The 19914-nt window shown below is 55.5% G+C and overlaps 1 protein-coding gene across 2 annotated transcripts in view; it reads right to left on the bottom strand.

Moving 5' to 3' along the window:
* Positions 1–2043: 2043 nt before the first annotated feature.
* The window catches only part of CAPN5 (calpain 5), a 55637-nt gene continuing 37766 nt past the window's right edge, over positions 2044–19914 (bottom strand). For both annotated transcript variants that reach the window (XM_043482152.1, XM_043482151.1), the window contains exons 4-13: positions 16852–17060; positions 13529–13721; positions 12263–12456; positions 11551–11628; positions 9931–10126; positions 9158–9280; positions 7802–7998; positions 6599–6714; positions 5951–6087; positions 2044–4671 (exon numbers count right to left, since the gene is read on the bottom strand). In XM_043482152.1, coding sequence (XP_043338087.1) covers positions 4489–4671; positions 5951–6087; positions 6599–6714; positions 7802–7998; positions 9158–9280; positions 9931–10126; positions 11551–11628; positions 12263–12456; positions 13529–13721; positions 16852–17060 — 1626 coding nt within the window. In that variant the 3' untranslated portion in view covers positions 2044–4488. The remainder of the gene's footprint in view (positions 4672–5950; positions 6088–6598; positions 6715–7801; positions 7999–9157; positions 9281–9930; positions 10127–11550; positions 11629–12262; positions 12457–13528; positions 13722–16851; positions 17061–19914) is intronic.

The raw sequence follows: 19914 nt of genomic DNA, 5'->3' as shown, positions 1-19914 counted from the left end.
GGCAGCTCTGTGGCCAGCACTGCTGCCCCCGCCTTCCCACTCCGGAGCCTTCCCCTGGAGGCGGAGTCGGAGGGCCCTCGAAGGTCTGGGTGTCATGACATCAGCCTGGGAGGCGGGCTGTGCTGCCCAGGGCCCTGGCAGGGAGGACCCGCCGCCCCGCGGGGAGGCAGGGGCACCGAGGCCCTTCTCGGCTGTGCGTCTGACCAGCGTGGGGCCAGGCCCGGGGTCCCTCACCCCAACCTCAGCTGCCTCCTATCCTTTGCAGTAACACCCACCGCCTGCTCTCAGCACCTGGGCTCTCAGGAAACCTCGTTCTGATCCTGACTCTGTCACTGATTTGCTGGGTCCAGGCCCTTGCCTGCTCTCTGCCATGCCTGGTTCCTTCTCTGCAAAACGGCCGTGAGAGCAAAGGACCAGCCAGCAGGGAGGGAGGTAGCGAGCCCTGCCTCCTGGCCCTTCCTCCCCGCCCCCCACACACTGCCATTGCCCCAGGCCACTTCCCGAGGGCTCCCCTCAGAAGTGTCCCCCCTGAAGCTCATCACTTCACCACCGACCCACAGCTTGTTCTGGGGGGTAAGGGTCGGGGGTGCCTGTGGTCACTCATCATCCAGGAAGCTTTCTCAAACCAGCTGACTGTGTGACTCATGCAAATTGAAGTGGAAAATGTGCTTTTACGGTAGGGGAGGAGAGTAAACAACGAAGAATAAATAAAGTATTCGCTATTAGCGTCAGGGAAGACAGTGACACCCAGGACTCCCCGCTGAGACCTGGCCCTTGCACTTCAGGGCCCTTTGCCTGCAGCGACCCTGGCAGCCGCCCTAGCCAAGCAGGCCTCTCCAGGGCAGCTTTGGCCGGGGTGGAGGGAGGCGCTCTTTTGAATTCTCTGTAACTGGGATGTGCCTGAGGGAAGGGGCCACCTGGCTCCCACTCACAGGATGGTGTAGGGCACCCGGTATGGAGGGGGAACCAATGGCCCAATGGCGCCCCCTGGAGAGCAAGGTTGAGCACCCAGCCTGTGCCTGGAGCAAGTGGGTGACAGCACTGGACTCAGCCTCTGCTGGGGCTAGGGCCCCCCTAACCTGACGATCCTGACCCCTGAAAACCCCTGGCTGCAGGAGTGTGTTTGAGCAGGTGCCCATGATACGAGTTGCTCCCGGACCCCATCCCCGCTGCTGGACTCCCACCCGCCGTCTGGGGAGGCTCCTCTTGGTACCTAGCACCCCCCAATCATCTCTTGCCAAGCGTCCCAGAGTGGGCGGGCAATGGGTGTCAGCCTCACACATATGGGAAAACTGAGCCCTGGAGGGGAAATGGTGCTCCAGGCAGAGTGCAGGGACAGAGGGAAGTGGTGAGGGGTGGGGCATGTGTTTCTCTCCAGATGCTGTCTAGCTACAGCTACTCAGCACCCACCAGGGGCCAGGCACCACGCTAAGGTGGGCACCTCACTCATCATGTCCTGCTCTCCATCTTAGGGGGAAATATTGGCCTTAATTCAGTTATTTCTCTCTTGTTCCCCTCCCTCAACCCAGTCACCAAGCTCTGTTCATTCTATCTCCAAAATCTACCCGGTTTCTCCTCACCGCCAGCCCTGGCTTGCTGGCTTGAGCTGCCGGCATCTTCCCCCCAACAGCCTCCACTCTGGTCCACACCCCCACCCCCACTGTGCCCCCACAAGCCCATCTCCTTTTTGGCCTCCTTCATGCAACTGCCCCCCCTCCCCCGCCACTATTCCTGCCCCCAGCAGGCTCCCACACCACCTCACCACTCATTCTGTGTCCCTCACCACTCTGTAGACTGCCCCACAGAACGCACTGTGGCCGTCTCCCTGCACTCCCGGTGCCTGGCACAGAGGTGGAAGGCGGCCAGGTGAAAGGACAACTGAGTTATCCCTATGATGGCAACCCCATTCCCCCCGGCGAGCAAGGGGGAGCAGGGTCCGGCCTCAGCTGCAACTCCCTCATGCGACTCTCAGACCAGAGGACAGTCCCCCAGGCCCAGGAAACCTCCCCTTCACTGTCATTCCAGGGACAAAGACACAGGAAGGCCTTTCCAGAATCGTGGTAACATTTATTCTGAGAACAGAACAGGTCTCCACTCACCTGACCCTGAGCTCGGCCCTGAGGGGTGAGTCAGGGTGGCATGGAGGTCACCCAGGTGGCACCCAGGTCAGGGGGGCATGGAGCAGGGGCCTCACCCATCCACAAAAGGGGACTTGAGGCCCCTGTGAGCTGCGGGGTGCACCAGGCAAGCAGCAGCTGCTCTCCCCACCCACCCTCCAGCCCCAGCCCGAAAGACCTCCATCTTCACATACTCAGGCCCCAGGACCTCCTGGGACCCAGATCATCACACAGCCAGGAGCCAGCCTGGCCCACCCAGAGGGGTGGGAGGCAAGGGCAGGACTGCTGAGCCAGTTTTGTTTGGGAAGGGGGCAGGGGACAGTGCCCAGTACCCAGGCAGAAGCCCATACAGATCTCCCAGTTAGCCCTGGTTTCCCCCAGAGCCCAGGTGCAGATGACCGAGCAAATACCCACATGTGGGCCCCAGAGGTCCCAGGCTGGCTTATCTGGCCCTCGACTCTCCACCCGACTCTCGAAGCTTCCTTTCCAATAGACATTGAGAAGTGGTGATTACATGACCGTGTATAGTGCATACGCATACAGAGATACACAGAGAAAGGGTACTGTTTTGCCCTTATTCAGCACTTGTTAGGAAGAGTGCTGACAAATGAGAATTATTGGCCCCACTTTGCAGAAGGGGGAAATCGAGGCACAGGAGGTTTAAGCAACTTGCTCCTGGTCACAAAGTCCTCACCCTAGGCTCAGGTTCAGGAAAAGGAATCCTCTTGTCCTCCTTGTCCTTCAGTTCCTGGCCCCTCCATGTTCCAGGACCAGGACACAGGGGCAGAGTGGGCTGGAGTAAGGAGGCAAAGTCAAGGATCTAGCAGATCCAGCCAGGACACTGCACCAAAGAGCCAGAACTGGAGCCAAAAAGTCAGGGTTCCCTGAAGGAATTCCCAGGAGGCCACAGGAATTCCCCATCTTGAATCAACTAGACTTTTTCATTTACATCACCTGGTCTGGAGCCCAAGAAGGGCACAGACGAGACCCAAAACTGGCCACAGCCCTAACACTCTAAGAACACAGCTGACGCCAGTTGGCAAAACATCCCAGTACAAACCCCTGTCTTCTTCATCCACCTCCAGACCTCCTCTGAGAAGGTATGACCTCGCTCACGTCCCTCCCCAAGCAGATCAAAATAAAATCAGAGGATCATAGGAAGTGGAGTTTACGAAGAAAAAAGGGTTCAGGCTTTCAGTTTTCCTTTAAAAACCCCTGGTTAAAATTGAGAGTTAAAACGGAAAGAATATAAAACATTGAGGACTAAAAGGAGTATTTTGGTCCGGGCGGCAAGAGGGTTATGGCTCCTCAGCCGCGTTTTTGGGGGAATGTTGGTGGAGGGGCCTCTGGTCAGGCAGTGGATTTACCATCTCCTGCCAAGCGTGATGGGCAACCTGAGCCCTGCAGGCTGGAGACCACCACCCCAGAGCCTCTGCTCCGAGGAAAAGCCCAGGTCTTGCAACAGAGGGCGCCCTGGGAGCGTGTGCCTCCCATGGAGTCCCCACGCCCCCCTCCACCTGCTGGCCCACTACACCAGATACACTCCTTCCCACATCAGGGCAGTGGGGGCAGGACGCCCTTCCTCAACACCACTGCCACCGCCTCTCCAGGGACCCTAAGCCAGGGGCTGGGAATGAAATCGGAACCTAGAAGGAGGCGGCGACTGCAGCCCCTCTGGGCACCTGCCTCTGAGAGGACCTGAGAGCAGAGGAGAGGCCCAGGACGGCCGCCAGGTCTCCCCGAGCTGTGGGGAGGCGCCTGGCTCCATCTGCGGGCTCAAGGGCATTGTTTATTCATTTGGCAAATCTCCTCTGAATAAATGAACGACAGGCAGGTGAGTGGGTAGGACTGGAGAACGGACAGACGTCACCTGCACACTTCTCTAATTCCAGCCTTAGCAGGAACCCAAGAGCCAAGCATCCTTTCAAGGTGGCTAGAAAACCAGATGACGGTGACAGAGACAGCAAGTCTGGGACACGGGGGCAGGCCCTGGGGACACGTGGGACAAGGGTGGGCCTTGGGGATGTGGCAGTTTGTGTGTAAACAAGTGACATCTTGGCACTCCGTTGGCGGACAGCAGGGCCTTGGGAAAAGGTTTTCAATGGACAGAGTCCCTTAGCCATGGTGGCAGTTGGGGTAGGGGGCACTATTTTAAATCTCAGGCAAGAAGACTCCTCCATGAGAAGGGAATGCTTTGGGGTCCTTGGGACACTGAGGCCCAGAGAGGGGTGGAGACCTCCCAAGGTCACACAGCAGGTCAGTGCAAAGGTGGGAAAAGGACCCCAGTGTCCTGCTCCCAGGCTAGTCCCTGGTCAGGTTGGGGACATGCAGATGGTGATGAGAACTGCAGGTGCAGGTAGAGGGGAGGGTATCAGACGGCCGTGAGGGAGGCACTGCTGAGCACGCGCACAGCAACGGTGCCCGGCAGGTCGCTGGGCTGCCGGCTGCTACGGTCCCGGAGGTGGAGGGTGTGCAGGGCCTGGAGGTCATCTGCGTTGGCTTTCAGGTGCACCTGGCCCAGGAACTCGTCTTTCAGGACTCGGTGGTTCCAGATCTGGAAAGAGACAGAGGATAGTGCGGGGTCATCGCTGAGAAGAGGAGTATGGGTCTGTGGGGGTGCGGCAACAGCGGCAGAGCCTTGAGTCTCCTTCCTGCGGCGCAAGATGGGCTAAGGAGGAGCCCTGCACTGCCTCTGCCTCACCGGGGACCTTGGGCAAGGCCGCGCCCCTTCCGGAGCCTCTGGCTTCCTCCCATCTGTCAAAGCTCCCTTCCGTGTATAAAGTCTGTCACTATTAGCTCTGCTGTTGACCTTGGGTGACCTTGGACAAATGATACACCCCCTGCTCTGGTTTCCCCATCTTCAGTATGAGGGTTGGATCAGTAGCCCCTATGGGTTCTTTCAACCCCAACATCTATGGGTCTGTGATTAGATCCAGTGGGACCCAGTGCAGTAGCTTCCCCAGGGTCCCCAGGCATTTGTGTACAGATGGTTTCTCACCCAGAGAGATGCTGGCCTGGGTCTTGGGGACAGGGCTTCCTGTCAATGAACTCAGACTCATGGCCACCTTGGCCTGAGAGGGTAAGGAAGCACACGTCCAGAACCCTGGGGCTTTCTTTTTTATTTTTTAATTTTATCATTTACTTATTTGTGGTTGTGCTGGGTCTTCATTGCTGCACAGGCTTTCCTCTAGTTGCAGCGAGTGGGGACTACTCTCTAGTTATGCTCTGCAGGCTTCTCTTTGCAGTGGCTTCTCTTGTTGAGGAACACAGGCTCTAGGGTGCTCGGGTTTCAGCAAGTCTCAGCTCCCAGGCTCTAGAGCACAGGCTCAGCAGCTGTGGCACACGGGCTTAGTGGCTCCGCGGCATGTGGGATCTTCCTGGACCAGGGATTGAACCTGTCTCCTGCATTGGCAAGTGGATTCTTTACCACTGGACCACCAGGAAGCCCCAGGACCCTGGCTTTCTGATCCTCTGTTCTCAGGCAATAGCCACCCCCTCCATCTGCCACCTGGAGAATTTAAGGAACAACTCCCAAGGCTTTGGGGCAAGGTGGGCAGAGGTGACCACTGTCTGTGGCTGGGAGACTGACCCTGCTGTGTCCCATAATCACTCCAGCTTATCCACCCGATACACCCAGCCCACAGAGGGGACTCCAGGGCTCCAGGAAGGACAGGCAAGAGAATTCTCAAGGCCACACCAGGTCAGGCACAGAGCAGGAACAAGAACCCAGCGTTCCTGGGTCCCTGTGGTCCCTGCCGCACTGAGCTCAGTCATTCTGAGTGGGGAAACGTGAGGCCAGGAGCCCAGGAGGGACGGCAGACAGCACGGCTCACCTGCACAGTGATGGGCTGGCTCGGCTTCTTGCGGTAGAAGACGCCTTTCACATCATACTCGGGTGTCGAGGTGCCCTTCTGCACGGCCGAGCGGACTTTGTCCCCCTCACACTTGATGATCACGTAAGAGTTAGCCCCTGTATAAGGGAGTGGGCAATGGCGTGAGGGTAGGGGCTGGGGCAGGGCCCGGATGAGATAGAACTCTGGAAGCAGAAGCCTGGGCTCATGTTTTCAGGAGAAGAGAGACCAGAGCCTGGCCCACTCCCTAACTTCCAGAGATAAGAAGGGGTACACTGGTAATCTCTGGCCTCCATACCCTTACCAAAGCTGTTCCCCCTTCCCAGAGCACCAGGTTCCACACCTTAACATCTCCACGACCTGTAGAAAGGCCACTTCCTCTAGGAAGCCTTCCCTGAACCCTCCCTCCCAGCTGCCTGATCCTGCGTCTGACTGCCCCGCACACTGGAGGCTGCCCACAGGCAGGTGGCAGAGCCTGTTCCACTCAAGCGCCCAGCTTCATCCCGAGGCTGGGCCCAAAGTGGATGTCAGGAAAGCTTTGCTCATTCAGGGAGGAAGAGCAGGAGAGCCATGGAGGCTGTGTCTGTGGCTGGGGGACGAGGGCTGGGGGTGTTCTCCAGGCAAGCTCACCTGTCTGGGAGTCTTTGAGACCCGCGGCCCCCAAGACGTGAACCTGGGTCACCTGCTGGGGATAGCCACACAGGGAGCTCCAGCAGGTGCGGGGAGGCTCGTCCAGGCGCAGCTCCCTGGTGCAGGGCAGAGGAGAGGTGGGAGGTGATGGAGAGGGACCAGGAAGGCGGAGAGTCAGGGGATTCGAGAGGGCGAGGCAGGGGCAGGAGCAGTGCTGGGTCCACACAATGCTGGACTCGGGCAAACAAACCCCCATCAGCTTCCTGCGGCTGCATCCCAACCCCAGGGAAAAGCAGTGTGCTGCGCGTTACGGAGTGCCAAGCACTCTGCTGGGATGGAGCAGGTATTGTTCCTAATCCTCACAAGGCCCTGAGAGCTAGGTAACTATTAGGCCCATTTTACATACTAGGAAGCATCAGGCTCGCTGGGCTTCCCTGGTGACTCAGATGATAAAGAGTCTGGCTGCAGATACAGGAGATTGGGATTTGATCCCTAGACTGGGAAGATCTCCTGGAGAAAGGAATGGTTACACACTCCAGTATTCTTGCCAGGAAAAATCCCATGGACAGAGAAGCCTGGCAGGCTACAGTCCACAGGGTCTCAAAGAGTCGGACACAACTGAGTGACTAACACTTACTTACTTAGGCTCACTGGGGAAAAGGGCTTGCCCACACAGCACAGACTGGCCGGACTGAGGCCCACTGATTCCACAAGCTGCCTCCCCCGTCTGGGATGTGGGACTCTGGGCTGCCTACCAGGTGGGAGGGCAGTGTGGGGATGCATAGGGATGCACCAAAGCAGGTTTGGGGTGGTTTCAGAGTCTACCTAGTAGGACTCTACCACTGGCCGCATGACCTTAGAAACCCACCCCCAACCTCAATCCCCAATTCTGATCTGTAAAATGGAGGGGTGAGACCTCCCACCCGGGGTTCAGGAAGAGCAAACAACATGAGTGAAAGCTTCTTTGTAAACTGTGAAGTGCTGCGCACACATGAGCAGTTGTTCCTTCACGTGGATGAGAGAGGCTGGGATAGGGAGGAGAGAAAGGCAAAAGAGATGGGTGCTGACGTCAGCCCATGGAGGCTGGAGGCCCAGGCTCCACGCCTTAGGACAACACTGAACATGTCTGGACTGCATATAGTGGGTCAGCCTGGAGTGGCCCGGGGCCCGGCCAAGCCTGGCTGCCAGCTGGCCCCTACGCACCGGCAGTTGGAGGGCACATCAGTGAAGACTCGGAGCAGGAACTCGCCAGTGTGGCCTGGCTCGAAGGTGGTGGGGATGATGACGTAGCGGCCCTCGGGCTGCTCCGTGCGCAGGAAGACGCTGCGGGAGTTGATGTAGATGGAGCTCGCGGCCCTGTGCTGCAGGCTGTGCATGCGGTACTGGCGGTTCTCCTCCACCTGCCGGGGCGGAAGCGCTGGGTCTCACAGGGCCCCGCTCTCATCCCACCCCGCATCTCCCATCTCCCTCCCCTCGAGGCCCAGAACAGGCAAATCTACAGTCAGAAGTAGACCAGCCTCTGCCAAGGGCTGGGGGGGCAGTGGGGGGGCCAGGTGGATGGCATTGGGTGATGTCGGCCAAAGGGCATGAGGTTTCTTTTGCAGGTGATGAAAGTGTCTTAAAGTTGATTGTGGTGATGGCCACACAACTCTATGAATACACTTTAAATGAATGAATCACATGATCTGTGAATTATATCTCATGAAGCTGTTGGGGTGGGAGGCAGTGGCAATGGGAATACCCCTGGTGACAGTGTCCGTGGGGTTTCTGACATCACAACAGAACCAAGTAGCACTGTCTGTCCAGGTCACAGCATGTGTCCATGAAATGACATCACCAGCTACTAGGATATGCTAGACCATTTCATTCCTGGAATAAGCACCATGATAAGCTACAATCACAGCAGCAAAGGTCATGTCACGTCAAAGTCACAACATTAGCACACAGTGAGTGTCCCAACACACTGACATGAACAAACTGTCATAATACGACCCAGCACATCAAAGGCCAGGGCTTCAACTCAGGCCATGGACCTAGCAGGTACACATGGTTTCACTGGGTTCTTGGTGTCAGGCAGGCCCACACTGTCCCTCTATGCTGACTGTCATCACACACGGGGTGTCACGACACGTGGAAGGCCTCGGGGCCCGGACCATGGAGCGGCCGCTGAGAACCCCACCTGGCTCTGCCCAGGATGCCTCCTCCCAGTGCCCAGCAAGGCCTCCAACTCAGAGGGACCAGACCCCAAGGAAGGGAGCAGTGTGGGGCCTCCCAGAGTCCAGCCCTGACCACCAGCAATCCTCCCTTTTCCTGTCCAGACAGCCTGTGGTTCTGGGGCAGGAAGAAGTCAGGCTGCGAGCTCCCATGGGGCCAATGCAAGGCAGGCTGGGTGTCTGTGGGGACTGAAACAGGACCCATGTCACAGCATGCCCAGGGCATCAGCCAACATGTCCAGGGTGACACAGAGAGGTTGGAGACCAAAGTGTTCCAGAATGTTCTCCCCCAGGCCCAGGCAGCTCGGACTCTCCTCACCCAGAGCAGGGGCCTGGCTGGCCTCACCTTGTAGATGTCGAAGCCAATGGCCAGATTTTCACCCTTGCCGTCCCGGCGGGTGGACTGTTTTGGCCGCTGCTGGATGCAGATCAGCACTTCATCTTCTGGCTTTTTGACATCAAAGATGTACTGCGGGTGGGGCAGAGGAAGAGGGACAGGCAGTGTGACCATACCGAAGAAGATGGGCTCGCTGGCTCCAGAAGCTGTGTGTGCTTGGGCGAGTCACATCACCTCTCTGAGCCTCAGCCCCTCATCTGTGAGATGGGCTGACAATGCCCAAAGCTGCGTGCTGGGTGGGAGGACTTGGGGAGACGACGGATGCTCAGCTTTAAGACTGCATGCAGCTGGTGCTCAGTGAAGGCACATCAGAAGTGAGGACTAGGTGGGTGCCAGGGTCATGACCGAGGAGGCTGCAGAGGAGGGGTCCCTGTGCTGAGTCAGCCTGGCTGAGTTCCCCCGGAAGGAGCAGCACTGTGTGCGGAAACAAGGGATCTGAGCCTGAGCTCAGCCTCTAAATAAAATGTCCCTATAGCTCTTGTTAGGACACTCATTAGTCCTCAGGGCCTATTTCCTCGTCTTGATCACATGCAGGTCAGATTGTGAGGTTGGGGGTGACAGGACGACCCACACATGCCCATCCAACCCCACTGTACAGATGTGCTGAGATCCACGGAGGAATAGGGATGTATCCAGGGTCACACAGAAGGCCATAGCAGGACTTTGGCAGGGGCCCCACAGCTGCTCGAGGGGCGGTGGGGGGGATCCCCAAGGAAGCCCACCTGCGGGTTCTGGAAGAAGGTGTCCTTGTGGTTGATGCAGCCCCCGCTGCGGTTCTGCAGTGGGTCCTCGTGCCGCGTCCAGGCACCACGCAGCCGGGCCTCCTCCCAGGTCTTGTGGATGCTCAGGTAAGATGTGTTGATCAGACGGCACTTGATGATGTCCGTGAAGTAGCGGCACAAGTCCTCGAAGGTCATCCTGGGTGTGGCAAGGGGCTGAGCCGGCCGGTCCCCCTCCCTGCCAGCTACCCACTCGCCCCGCACTCTCTGGACCACAGCCCACACAGCAAGTGCAGACATGGCATCCCAGGGACCCTTCACATCTCTTGTGGCCTCAGTCTCCTGCTTTGTAAAATGGGCATCAATCTAACAACAGCTGCCTACTTCACAGAGTTTGCACAGCAATTAAGCTATGCAATAAAAACATGTAGTACGACTTCTGGCAGAAAGGAGTTGGCAAAGGCTGGCTGTTACAATCATTACTAGCGCGAATAACTGATATGTACAGCCCTCTACAGTTTCTAAAGCATATTTCCATCCATTATAGTCCACAGCTAGTGGTACGAACCCCTTTCGAGGTGAGCTGCAGTGACCAGGATGCTGCCACCCTCCAGGAGCCTGAGTGGGAGGAGGGGAAGGGCCCAGCCCCCTTCAAGTGTGCACATACATGAGAATATGCACATATATGCATCAAGGGTGAAGACATATAAGAAAAGCCTTAAGAGAAATTCTTCCCATTCCCGATGAGGGTTTTCTATTGCTGCTTTAATTCAATTGGCCCCTGAGCCAGACTGGGCGAAGTGGATCTCGTCCACAGGAGCCCAGACCAGAGGGCCTAGTGGGGGCCTCCTGCAGCGGCTCCCCTGACACCTGCAGGAGGGGACCACACTAGGGTACCAGAATCACTGCCATCGACCTCTGGGTCTGCCTGGGGCCCTCACAGCATCTCCCACACACAGGGTACCCTGTTTCAGGAAGTTGCTCAGTCTCCAAATAGTGTCCTGCTGAAGAAAGACACCGAGCCTAGTATGCAGCCAGAGCTAAACATAGAATGAATGAATGTAGCAGTGAATGAATGCAGGAATCACGAATATGCTTTTTAAGCCAGGCTGCTGCCATCTTCCCAGCCCACCTGCCTTGCCTCCCTGAATTCACTCTCCCCAAACGCAAGCATGCTCTCTAGTCTCTGGGCCGGGGCTCTACAAGGCTCCTTTGCACCCTGAGGTGCAAAGGCCTCTATGAGGCCTTTCCTAGTCCTACCTGCTCTTGGCATCAGGCAGCCACGTGTGCTATGTCCTCTGGTCAATTGCCCACTAGTATCTGGTCTAGTACTCTGGTCTACTTGCTGAGGGCTTCGCCTGGGTACCAGAGCAACCCAGGGTCCCCTGAGGTGGGAAGTGAGGAACTATGGGGACAAAATGGTCCATTCTGCCCAATTCACTTCACAGAGGAAGAAACAGGCCCAAAGAGATGCCGTGACTTGTCCAAGGTCACACGACAAGTTGACAGTGAGGCATTGGCTAGAGCCCTGACTCCTGCCGTCCTGTCCAGGGCTCCCTGCCTGGCACACAGGAGGGTCCCCTCTCAGCCCTGGACACCCGCCCTGGGCAAGGGCACACTCACCAGAACTCGCCGTCATCCTGCACGGTCACACCCAACTTCTCCCGCTCACTCTTGCTCACCTTCTGCCACTCCTCTGAGCTGGGATGTGAGCATAGGGAGGTAAGAGGGGAGAGGATCAGAGGAGGAACCCCATCAGAGCCACCCTGGCAAGGGACAGGAGGCATGAGGGACGGCTCAGTAACAGGCCTCCATCAGCGTGGGGGCGGTCGGGGGCACCAGGGCCATGCCCAGTCCCTCTCCAAGAAGCCTTCTCTGCCCGATCTTGCAGGTAACTGTGGGCTGCCATCATGCCTGGACCCAGGGGTCTGGGAGCCAAGCTTCAGGCTCGGGGGGAAGGAGGAGCTGACTCTCAATGAAGGGAGCTCCTTCAATGGGGGTCTGGGCTCCACTCCTCTCCTGGCCTCACCAGGGCCATGAGCCAAGCACAGGGCAGTCACCCCCGTTCCCGCCCCTGGAGGCCTCCCTTCCTGCTTTCCTCACTCTTGCACCAGAGGGGTCTCTACATCTCCTCCCCACCTTCAGACCTCCACCCACACTGAATCCCCCCCCTTACGCCCCCTCCAAAGACAGTCTTCTCCTAATGTCATCCTCCCCCCAAATCCTTCAAGGCCCGAGCCCTAGTGCCACCTCCTCCAGGAAGCCCACCCTGTCCTTGCCCAAGCCCCGGGCCCTCCGCCCACCGCCCCACCCACTCCCCCGCCCCGGGCCTCACGTGTCGCTCCAGGGCCCGTTCCACTCCCGCTCGCCCCAGGGGTTGCGCAGGCGGATCATGTCCAGCTTCTCCGACTTGAAGAAGGCCAGCAGGCCATGGCCCAGACGCACCTTGCGCACATCCGTGATGGCGTACGCATGGCCCTTCACCAGGCCACACGCCAGCCGGGCCTCCATGTCTGCCGCTGTCACAGCCTGTGGGACACAGCTGCTCAGAGGCGGGGCCTGTCGGGCTCCAGCCGGAGCAGGGGGGCACACCGCCCCCTACAGGACGGGGCGGGAATGGCAGCCTCGACAACCTCCTTTCTCTGCGGTTAGGGACTGACCGGAGAAGGCAATGGTGACCCACTCCAGTACTCTTGCCTGGAAAGTCCCATGGACGGAGGAGCCTGGTGGGCTGCGGTCCATGGGGTCGCTGGGAGTCTGACACGACTGAGCGACTTCACTTTCACTTTTCACTTTCACACATTGGAGAAGGAAATGGCAACCCACTCCAGTGTTCTTGCCTGGAGAATCCCAGGAACGGGGGAGCCTGGTGGGATGCCGTCTATGGGATCGCACAGAGTCGGACAGGACTGAAGCGACTTAGCAGGGGCTGATCTGGCATTCACAGCCCTTTACAAAGCCTGGGACCTGCAGTGGGGTCAGCCCACAGCTCTGCTGGAGTCCACTAGCACTGATGCAATTCTGCAACCTGGCTGTTAAAACATTAGCTTGACATCAACCCTGGTGGGAGTATTCATACCACATAAGTCAGCCAATCAGGGCTTTTTAATTTTCCAGATAGTCCTTTTATCAATACACCACTTGATCAGCCAAACGTGGGTTCAAATTCTGCTTGAGTCCCCACTTTCCCACCCAAAACACGAGCAGTCAGTGAAATAAGACGATCCTCTTGCAGCTCCCGGGCCTGTGCCAGCAGGCGGAAGGGGCTCCCTCCCCTCTTCCAGCCACCTCATGGCTTGACTGTTTCAAAGCTTGGCTGAGGGACTCTCAAATATACAGACACTCATCTCTCCAATACGACAGGGCCAGAATGGGGGTGCTGATTGAACAGTGTGGGCAAGGCCTTACGGCAGGGGGCCTGAGGCTTGTGCTGTCCAGCCCTGGGAAGGGGCTGCACCCTCTAACTGCGCCCCTCCTCCCATGAGGCCGAGGGTCTGATTTATGAGCCAACCTGGGTAGGGGCTCTGCCTGGGAAGCCATAGTCACCCCCAACCCCAAGGGTTGTGGGGGTAGCCTCTGGGGCTTGTCTCTCTGTGCTCACCTTGATGGAGGCGCTGATGAGGCCTCCCCGGCTATGCACTTTCAGCACACGCTCAAAGAGCTGGTTCCTCTTGGCCTCGTCATTGGCAAAGTCACCCTCAGTCAAGTCGATGGGCTCAGAAACCCCACCTGTGAAGTCCACCAGCGCATCCGCTGTGTTGCCTCCATCCAGGGCCTGGTAACAGCCTGCCAGCCTGGAAGCAATGTGGAAAGAACTCCTAGCTCACATTCCCCAGCCTTATAGGGGAGATTTCTGAGACTCAGAGAGGTCAAGAGAACCACTAAGGTGACACAGCAGGTCACACAACAGAGCCAATTCCAAAACTCAGGTCTCCGGCTCCAAGGCCAACATCCATCCCGTGAACCACACCATTTTGTCACTCAAATTCCCCTTTGCCTCCACAGCCTCATCTTCAAAAATTAGCTGTCTAGAAATCCAGCAATTCTTTTCAAAATTGTTAAAAGTTCATATGTCTTTTGACGTATCATTTCTGGATGACTAACATTATTAATAACAATGTAAAACTGGAAATCATCTAAATGTCTAACAACAGGGAATTGATTTTAAAAGCTAATGCTGCATCTCAGCTCTGGAATATTAAGCAGCCATTGAGCAACATGCTAAAGGAATTCTTACTGCAGGGAAAATGCTAATGCTTTCTTGTAACATTTGAAAAAGCAATACAGTCGGATTCCAATTATGTCTAAAATGTATACAATAATTCATTTCAAAAAGATTAAGTATCTACTCCAGGTGGTGCAGTAGAAAGAATCTATCTGCCAGTGCAGGAGACGTACGAGATGCAAGTTCGATCCCTGGAGTCAAGAAGATCTCCTGGAGTAGGAAATGGCAACTCACTCCAGTATCTTTGCCTGGAGAATGGACAGAGGAGCCTGGCGGTTGTGTCCATGGGGTTGCAAAGAGTTGGACACGACTGAGCAACGGAGCACAATATCACATGGGCAACGTGTCAGATGCTAGAGACACAGCTGTGACTCCTTTAGGGTTGGGGTCTTAAAGGAAGAATACTGAATATGAATGTGAGAAGCATAATGGGATATATGGCAAAATGCCATTTCATATGCCCACAGAACACCAGCACAGGTTTTGCAAAGTAACCAACAAACAAAAGAGGCATCAAAGATGTTAGAAGAGCTGCCAGTGGTGGAGGAGGGTGTGGGGAGAGCAAAGGGAGGAAATGGAGACATGCAGAGGGGGTGGGCCTTGAGAGGACAATGTCACGCTGTCCCGAGCAGAGGAGCTGCCTCACTTATTAATCCAGATGGCTCAGAAGTGGGAAGGGGAGAGCAGCGGCCTAGGAGACTATGTAGGAATATGGGAGAGTTTTATTATCCTCTGCATGGCTTTCTGTATTTTCTGGATTTGCTGCAACAGATATGTATTCATTTCATAATTTTAAAAGTAAACAAATTAAAAAACAAACAAATAAGTATAAATTGTATAGCCCTCTGTGGAAAACAGCTTGGTGGTTACTCAAAAGTGTAAACACAGGGACTTTCCTGGTGGTGCAGTGGTTAAGACTCCACGCACCCAATGCTGGGGCCATGGGTTCAAACCCTGGTCAGGGCACTAAGATCCTGCATGATGCATGGCACAACCAAAATAAATGAATAAATAAATAAAAATACTCTACAAAAAAATTTTTTTAATGTAAACACAGAACTACAATATGACTCAGGAATTCATGCCAAGATACTGGATTGGTCAAAAAACTCATTCGGGTTTTTCTGTAAGACATTATGGAAAAACTTGGATGATCTTTTCAGCCAACCCATATATATTCCAAAGAACTTAAAGCAGACAGTCGAATAGATATTTGCACACCAATGTTCATAGCAACATTATTCATAATGCTGAGCATGTGGAAACAACCCAAGTGTCCATCAACAGACAAACATAAACAAAACGTAGCACACACATACAACAGAATACCACTCAGCCATAAAGAGGAACAGAATTTCGATATATGCTATGACATTGATGGACCCAGAAAACATTATGCTAACTGAAATAAGGCAGACACAGGAGGACAAATATTCCACTTATATGAGCTACCTGGAATAGGAAAATTCACTGAAACAAAAATGCAGAATGGAGGTTCCCAGGGTTGGGAGAAGGGATAAAAAGGGAGCTATTGTTTAGCGGTAACAGAGTTTATGTTGAGGATGATGAAAAACCATCACCGTCTACACTGGCTACAGACAGTGATGACGGGTACAGAGCATTGTGACTGTAACTGATGCCACTGAACTGTACACTTACACATGGTCAAAATGATCAATGTTATACTTTGGACAATTTTTTAAAATTCTAAAATATTTTTTTAAAATAATAAAACTTTTATTTAAAAAAAAAAGAGAGCAAGCCTACCAACTCACTAAGTGCGTCTCCCAGAATGGGAGGAGAGGAGCCTGCACCTAGGACCCTAGTGACCAAGTGACCACCAGCGGGCGGGTTTGCTTTCTTAAGATTAAAAATGGAAAAAAAAATAAATAAATAAAAATGGAAGCTCCCTTAATGGGTTTGTCTTTGATGATGGAGTTTTCGTTTTTCCATTTACAGTTACACACACACACACACACTGTCCCAGGAGAGGGACAAATGCGTCTGGAAAGAGGAACCAGGGAGAGGCTCCTACAGAGCCAGCAACTGGTCTCTGACCCCGCTGGGCGCCCCAGGCCTGCACATGTCCTGCAGGGCCTGGACAGGTCACTCCGCCCCAAAGCCTTCCACAGCTCAGCAAACCTTTGCTCAAGGCCGTGCTGGCAAGACAGGGCCTGGCACAGAGCAGAAGGAGGGCTCAGCAAAGCTAGAATGGCTGGACAGCCTGGTGGACAGACCAATGGATGGAGGAGGGGGAGACCCGGGGAGCAGGAAAGGCAGGGGTTTGGCCCAGCCTCCACGACTAGCCTGGCTTGGAGACAGCACAGCCCCAACAGGGCCTCCAAGGAGGGCTTGGCAACTTGGATCTTTGGAAAAGAACCATCGACCGAAATGGAGCTGCTGGCTCTGCCCCCCGCTACCTGCAGGACACCTGCCTGGGCCTCCGCGTTCCCAGGTAGAAGCGAGAGTAACTATATGAGGACCCAGCACCAGGTGCCCAGGGGCCCTTCGGTCCGGGCCTCCACCGCACCTGGCGAAGGTTCCGCTGGCTGTGCTCTGGGTACTGGGCTCCGAACTTGCTGTGTCTGCACCTGCCCCTCACCTCTCTGTGCGTGGCACTGCAGCGAGAGGAAGACCCCCAGAGCCCATGAACAGTGCCGCCCAGCCTGGCCGCCCACCCACCCACCACTGGCACCTACTTAGCATAGGCCTTCTCCACCAGGGCACACCAGAACTCATTGCGGGAGCTGGAGTGGCAGTAGATGAGCTGGTTGTTGACCGTGGGCAGCCGGTCGTCGATGACCACATCCACCCACTCCCCGAAGCGCCAGAAGTGGAAGTGGAAGATGCCCGCGTAGGCATTGGGCTTCTCAGGGTCCCACTCCTGCTCCTTCCAGTCTGGGATGACCTGAATGGGGAGAGAGGCAGGATGGGGACACAATGAGGGTCACAGCCAGCTTCCTGAGGAAGTGGGAATCAAATGAAAAGGAATACTGGGTTCACTCCCCATGGCTGCCATGAATCAATGCGAGTCCTTCTTATCTCTGGGCCTCTGTGTCCCCACCCTTGCAGGGGCTAGAGGCTCCCTGAGGCCCTGTCATACTAAGATTCTATGAGTTTCCCCCTCCCTTCCTCATGCCTCCATCTGCATCCTCCCCTCGGAAATATAGCACATTCATCCCAGTCCTGCCTGGTCAGTGGTACCATTAGAAGCCCCCTCCTCGCGTCCTGCCCGAGCCAGAAGCCGGCAGTCACACTGGCCTCCCCTCTTTCCCTTTTTCCATCCAATCTGAGCACCCACATTCTTTGAAAATCCATCTCCTCCTCTCCATCCCTTGGCACCGCCCTGGCCCAGTCCTCCATCTCCTCACCCCAGGACATGATAACAGCATCAGTAGCCACACCCACCCCTGCACCACACAGCAGCAGAGAGAGCTGTCTGCTCAGGTCACTTCCCTGGAAAATAAGGTCCAAACCCTTAATGTGCTGTCCCTACCCCCACCTCCCCAGGCTCATTTCTCTACCCTCATCCACCCCAGTCTCCACCCACTGTGCGCTGCTCCAGGCTTTGGTTAGAAACTCTGCACCTGCTCTTCCTCCAGCTGACTCTCACTGGTCCTTTAGGGACCTCCTCCTCCAGGAAGCCCTCCTTGACTCTTCAGACTAGGCCAGCACACCTGTCTATCTATCTCATGGCCCCTGGCACTTCTCCTCTGAGACACCTTCCCCAGTTATAATTACACAAGTGTGTGATGTTGTGTTCGGTGCTGATACTGTCACTGGAATGTCACCTATCTTAGTCAGGCAGAGACATGTCAGTCTTGGTCACTGCTATCCATCCAGTACCTGGCCCAGAGAGGGTCCTTAATAAATGTGGTGAAGTGAAAGTCACTCTGTCATGTCTGACTTTTGCAACCCCATGGACTATACAGTCCATGGAATTCTCCAGGCCAGAATACTGGAGTGGGTAGCCTTTCCCTTCTCCAGGGGATCTTCCCAACCCAGGGATCGAACCCAGGTCTCCTGCATTGCAGGTGGATTCTTTACCAGCTGAGCTACAAGGGAAGCCCCAAAAATGTGGTAACTGAATGTATAAGTCCAAAAGCATTCACTGGGACTCTTAATAATATTATTTACGTAGCATCTTAGAACTCCATAAATAATCCATGGAGTTTACCAAATCTCTGACCTCCATGGAGTATCTCAGTTGAATTCACACAACCACCCCATGAACAGATGACTATTATAACCATCCTTACTTTACAGATGAGAAAATCAAGGCTCAGAAGGGCAAGCAACTTGTCCAGGGTCACATAACTAGAAAATATACACATCCTTTGGAGGCAGGCAGACCTGGGTTTGAAGCCAGGATTCAATCCAGGTCTGTCTGTTTCCAAATACTGAGTTCTGTATCAGTGTACACCACTCTGCACCCAGAGGGATGCTGGCACCAAGGACCCGGGTGATTCAGACATGGTCCCTGCCCTTGGCAGGCTCCCAGTCTAGAAGGAAAGGCAGGCATGCAGGCAAGTGCTGAGGCTGACACGGGGTACATGGCGGGCCATGGAGAAAAGGAAGAGGTGGACCCGACCCTGGAGGGCCAGCAGCAGCTTCTGAGCAGCTGTCCTGAGAGCTGACCCCTCCTGAGCAGATGCAGACAAACAGAGGCAACCTGGGGCACCAGGAAGTGGAAGGCAGGGAAACACCTCACCCTGCCGAGTGAAGGGGATCTGCTGGCCCTTCTGAACACAGGACCCAGAAGAGCCAAACCCCATCAAGATCATCCGAAGTTCCTTCTAGAAGAAAATCACTCCCAGGTATGGGGGCGGGCACGCAGGCATCCGAGCTGAGAAGCCCGAGATGTATCAGGAGGCTGTAAACCGCAAGACACAGACCAGCCTGAACACAGAGATGGAGGCCAAAATCTATTCCCAACCCCCACCCTCATTAAGGATGCTTTTGTTTACATGCCTCTTACCATCAACAGGGATGTTGGCAAAGAGAAACACTCCCTAGTGGGACACTTGAGACCAAGAAAATGAAACTGCTTAGCACAGTGAGAGGTGCCCCAGCCACCAATGGAGCCCTGCTAAGGGCCACGGTGCCCAGAACACTCGGGCAGTCTTCTGAGGGGTGGAGCAGGAAGGCGCAGGCAGAGGCCACCCACGGGCACAGGCAGGATTCACAATCAGGGCTTCAGAGCCTGAAACAGCATCCAGAACCCAGCAGGGACTTGAGACAAGCTGGTCCCTTTGCAGTCACCTCTGCGTCCCTTCTCAATGAAAGCTCCTAGGCTGGCCTCTGTCCCAATCCCTGACATGCTTCCTCACACTTGATTTCAGGACAGAAAAGTGTATCAAAAATGGGGTCCGTGCAGGGGCCCAGAGCAATGGGGAGCCATAAGCTGGGAACACTGGCCCAGCCACTGCACCCTCCTCCACTTCTCCCCACTCTGAAAGCTCTGGACTGCATGGGATGGGGTGGGGGGAGGTAGGAAGAGCTGAGAGTTATCATGGGGCCACAAGAGGATCATTAGGCAAACCCAGGGCTTGGCTCTGAACTCTCTGTGACTCAAGAGGCAGCTAATGAGGCTCCAGGGCCTGTGATGCAGAGTCAGGGATCCCTGTGGGCTTCAATTTCCTTTCCACATCATAGCCCTTGACCTCCAGGCCAGCCTCCTCACCCCGCAGCCCCTCCCTCTGCTAGCCAGGGTACCCAGTGAGAGGAAGGTGAGCTGCCACAGGCATGCAAACCAAACACCC

Source organism: Cervus canadensis, chromosome 11, assembly GCF_019320065.1.
Source record: "Cervus canadensis isolate Bull #8, Minnesota chromosome 11, ASM1932006v1, whole genome shotgun sequence".
In the NCBI taxonomy this organism is placed as follows: Eukaryota; Metazoa; Chordata; class Mammalia; order Artiodactyla; family Cervidae; genus Cervus; species Cervus canadensis.
The sequence above is the reverse complement of the archived record's forward strand: the minus strand, read 5'-3'. Positions and strand labels throughout refer to the sequence as shown.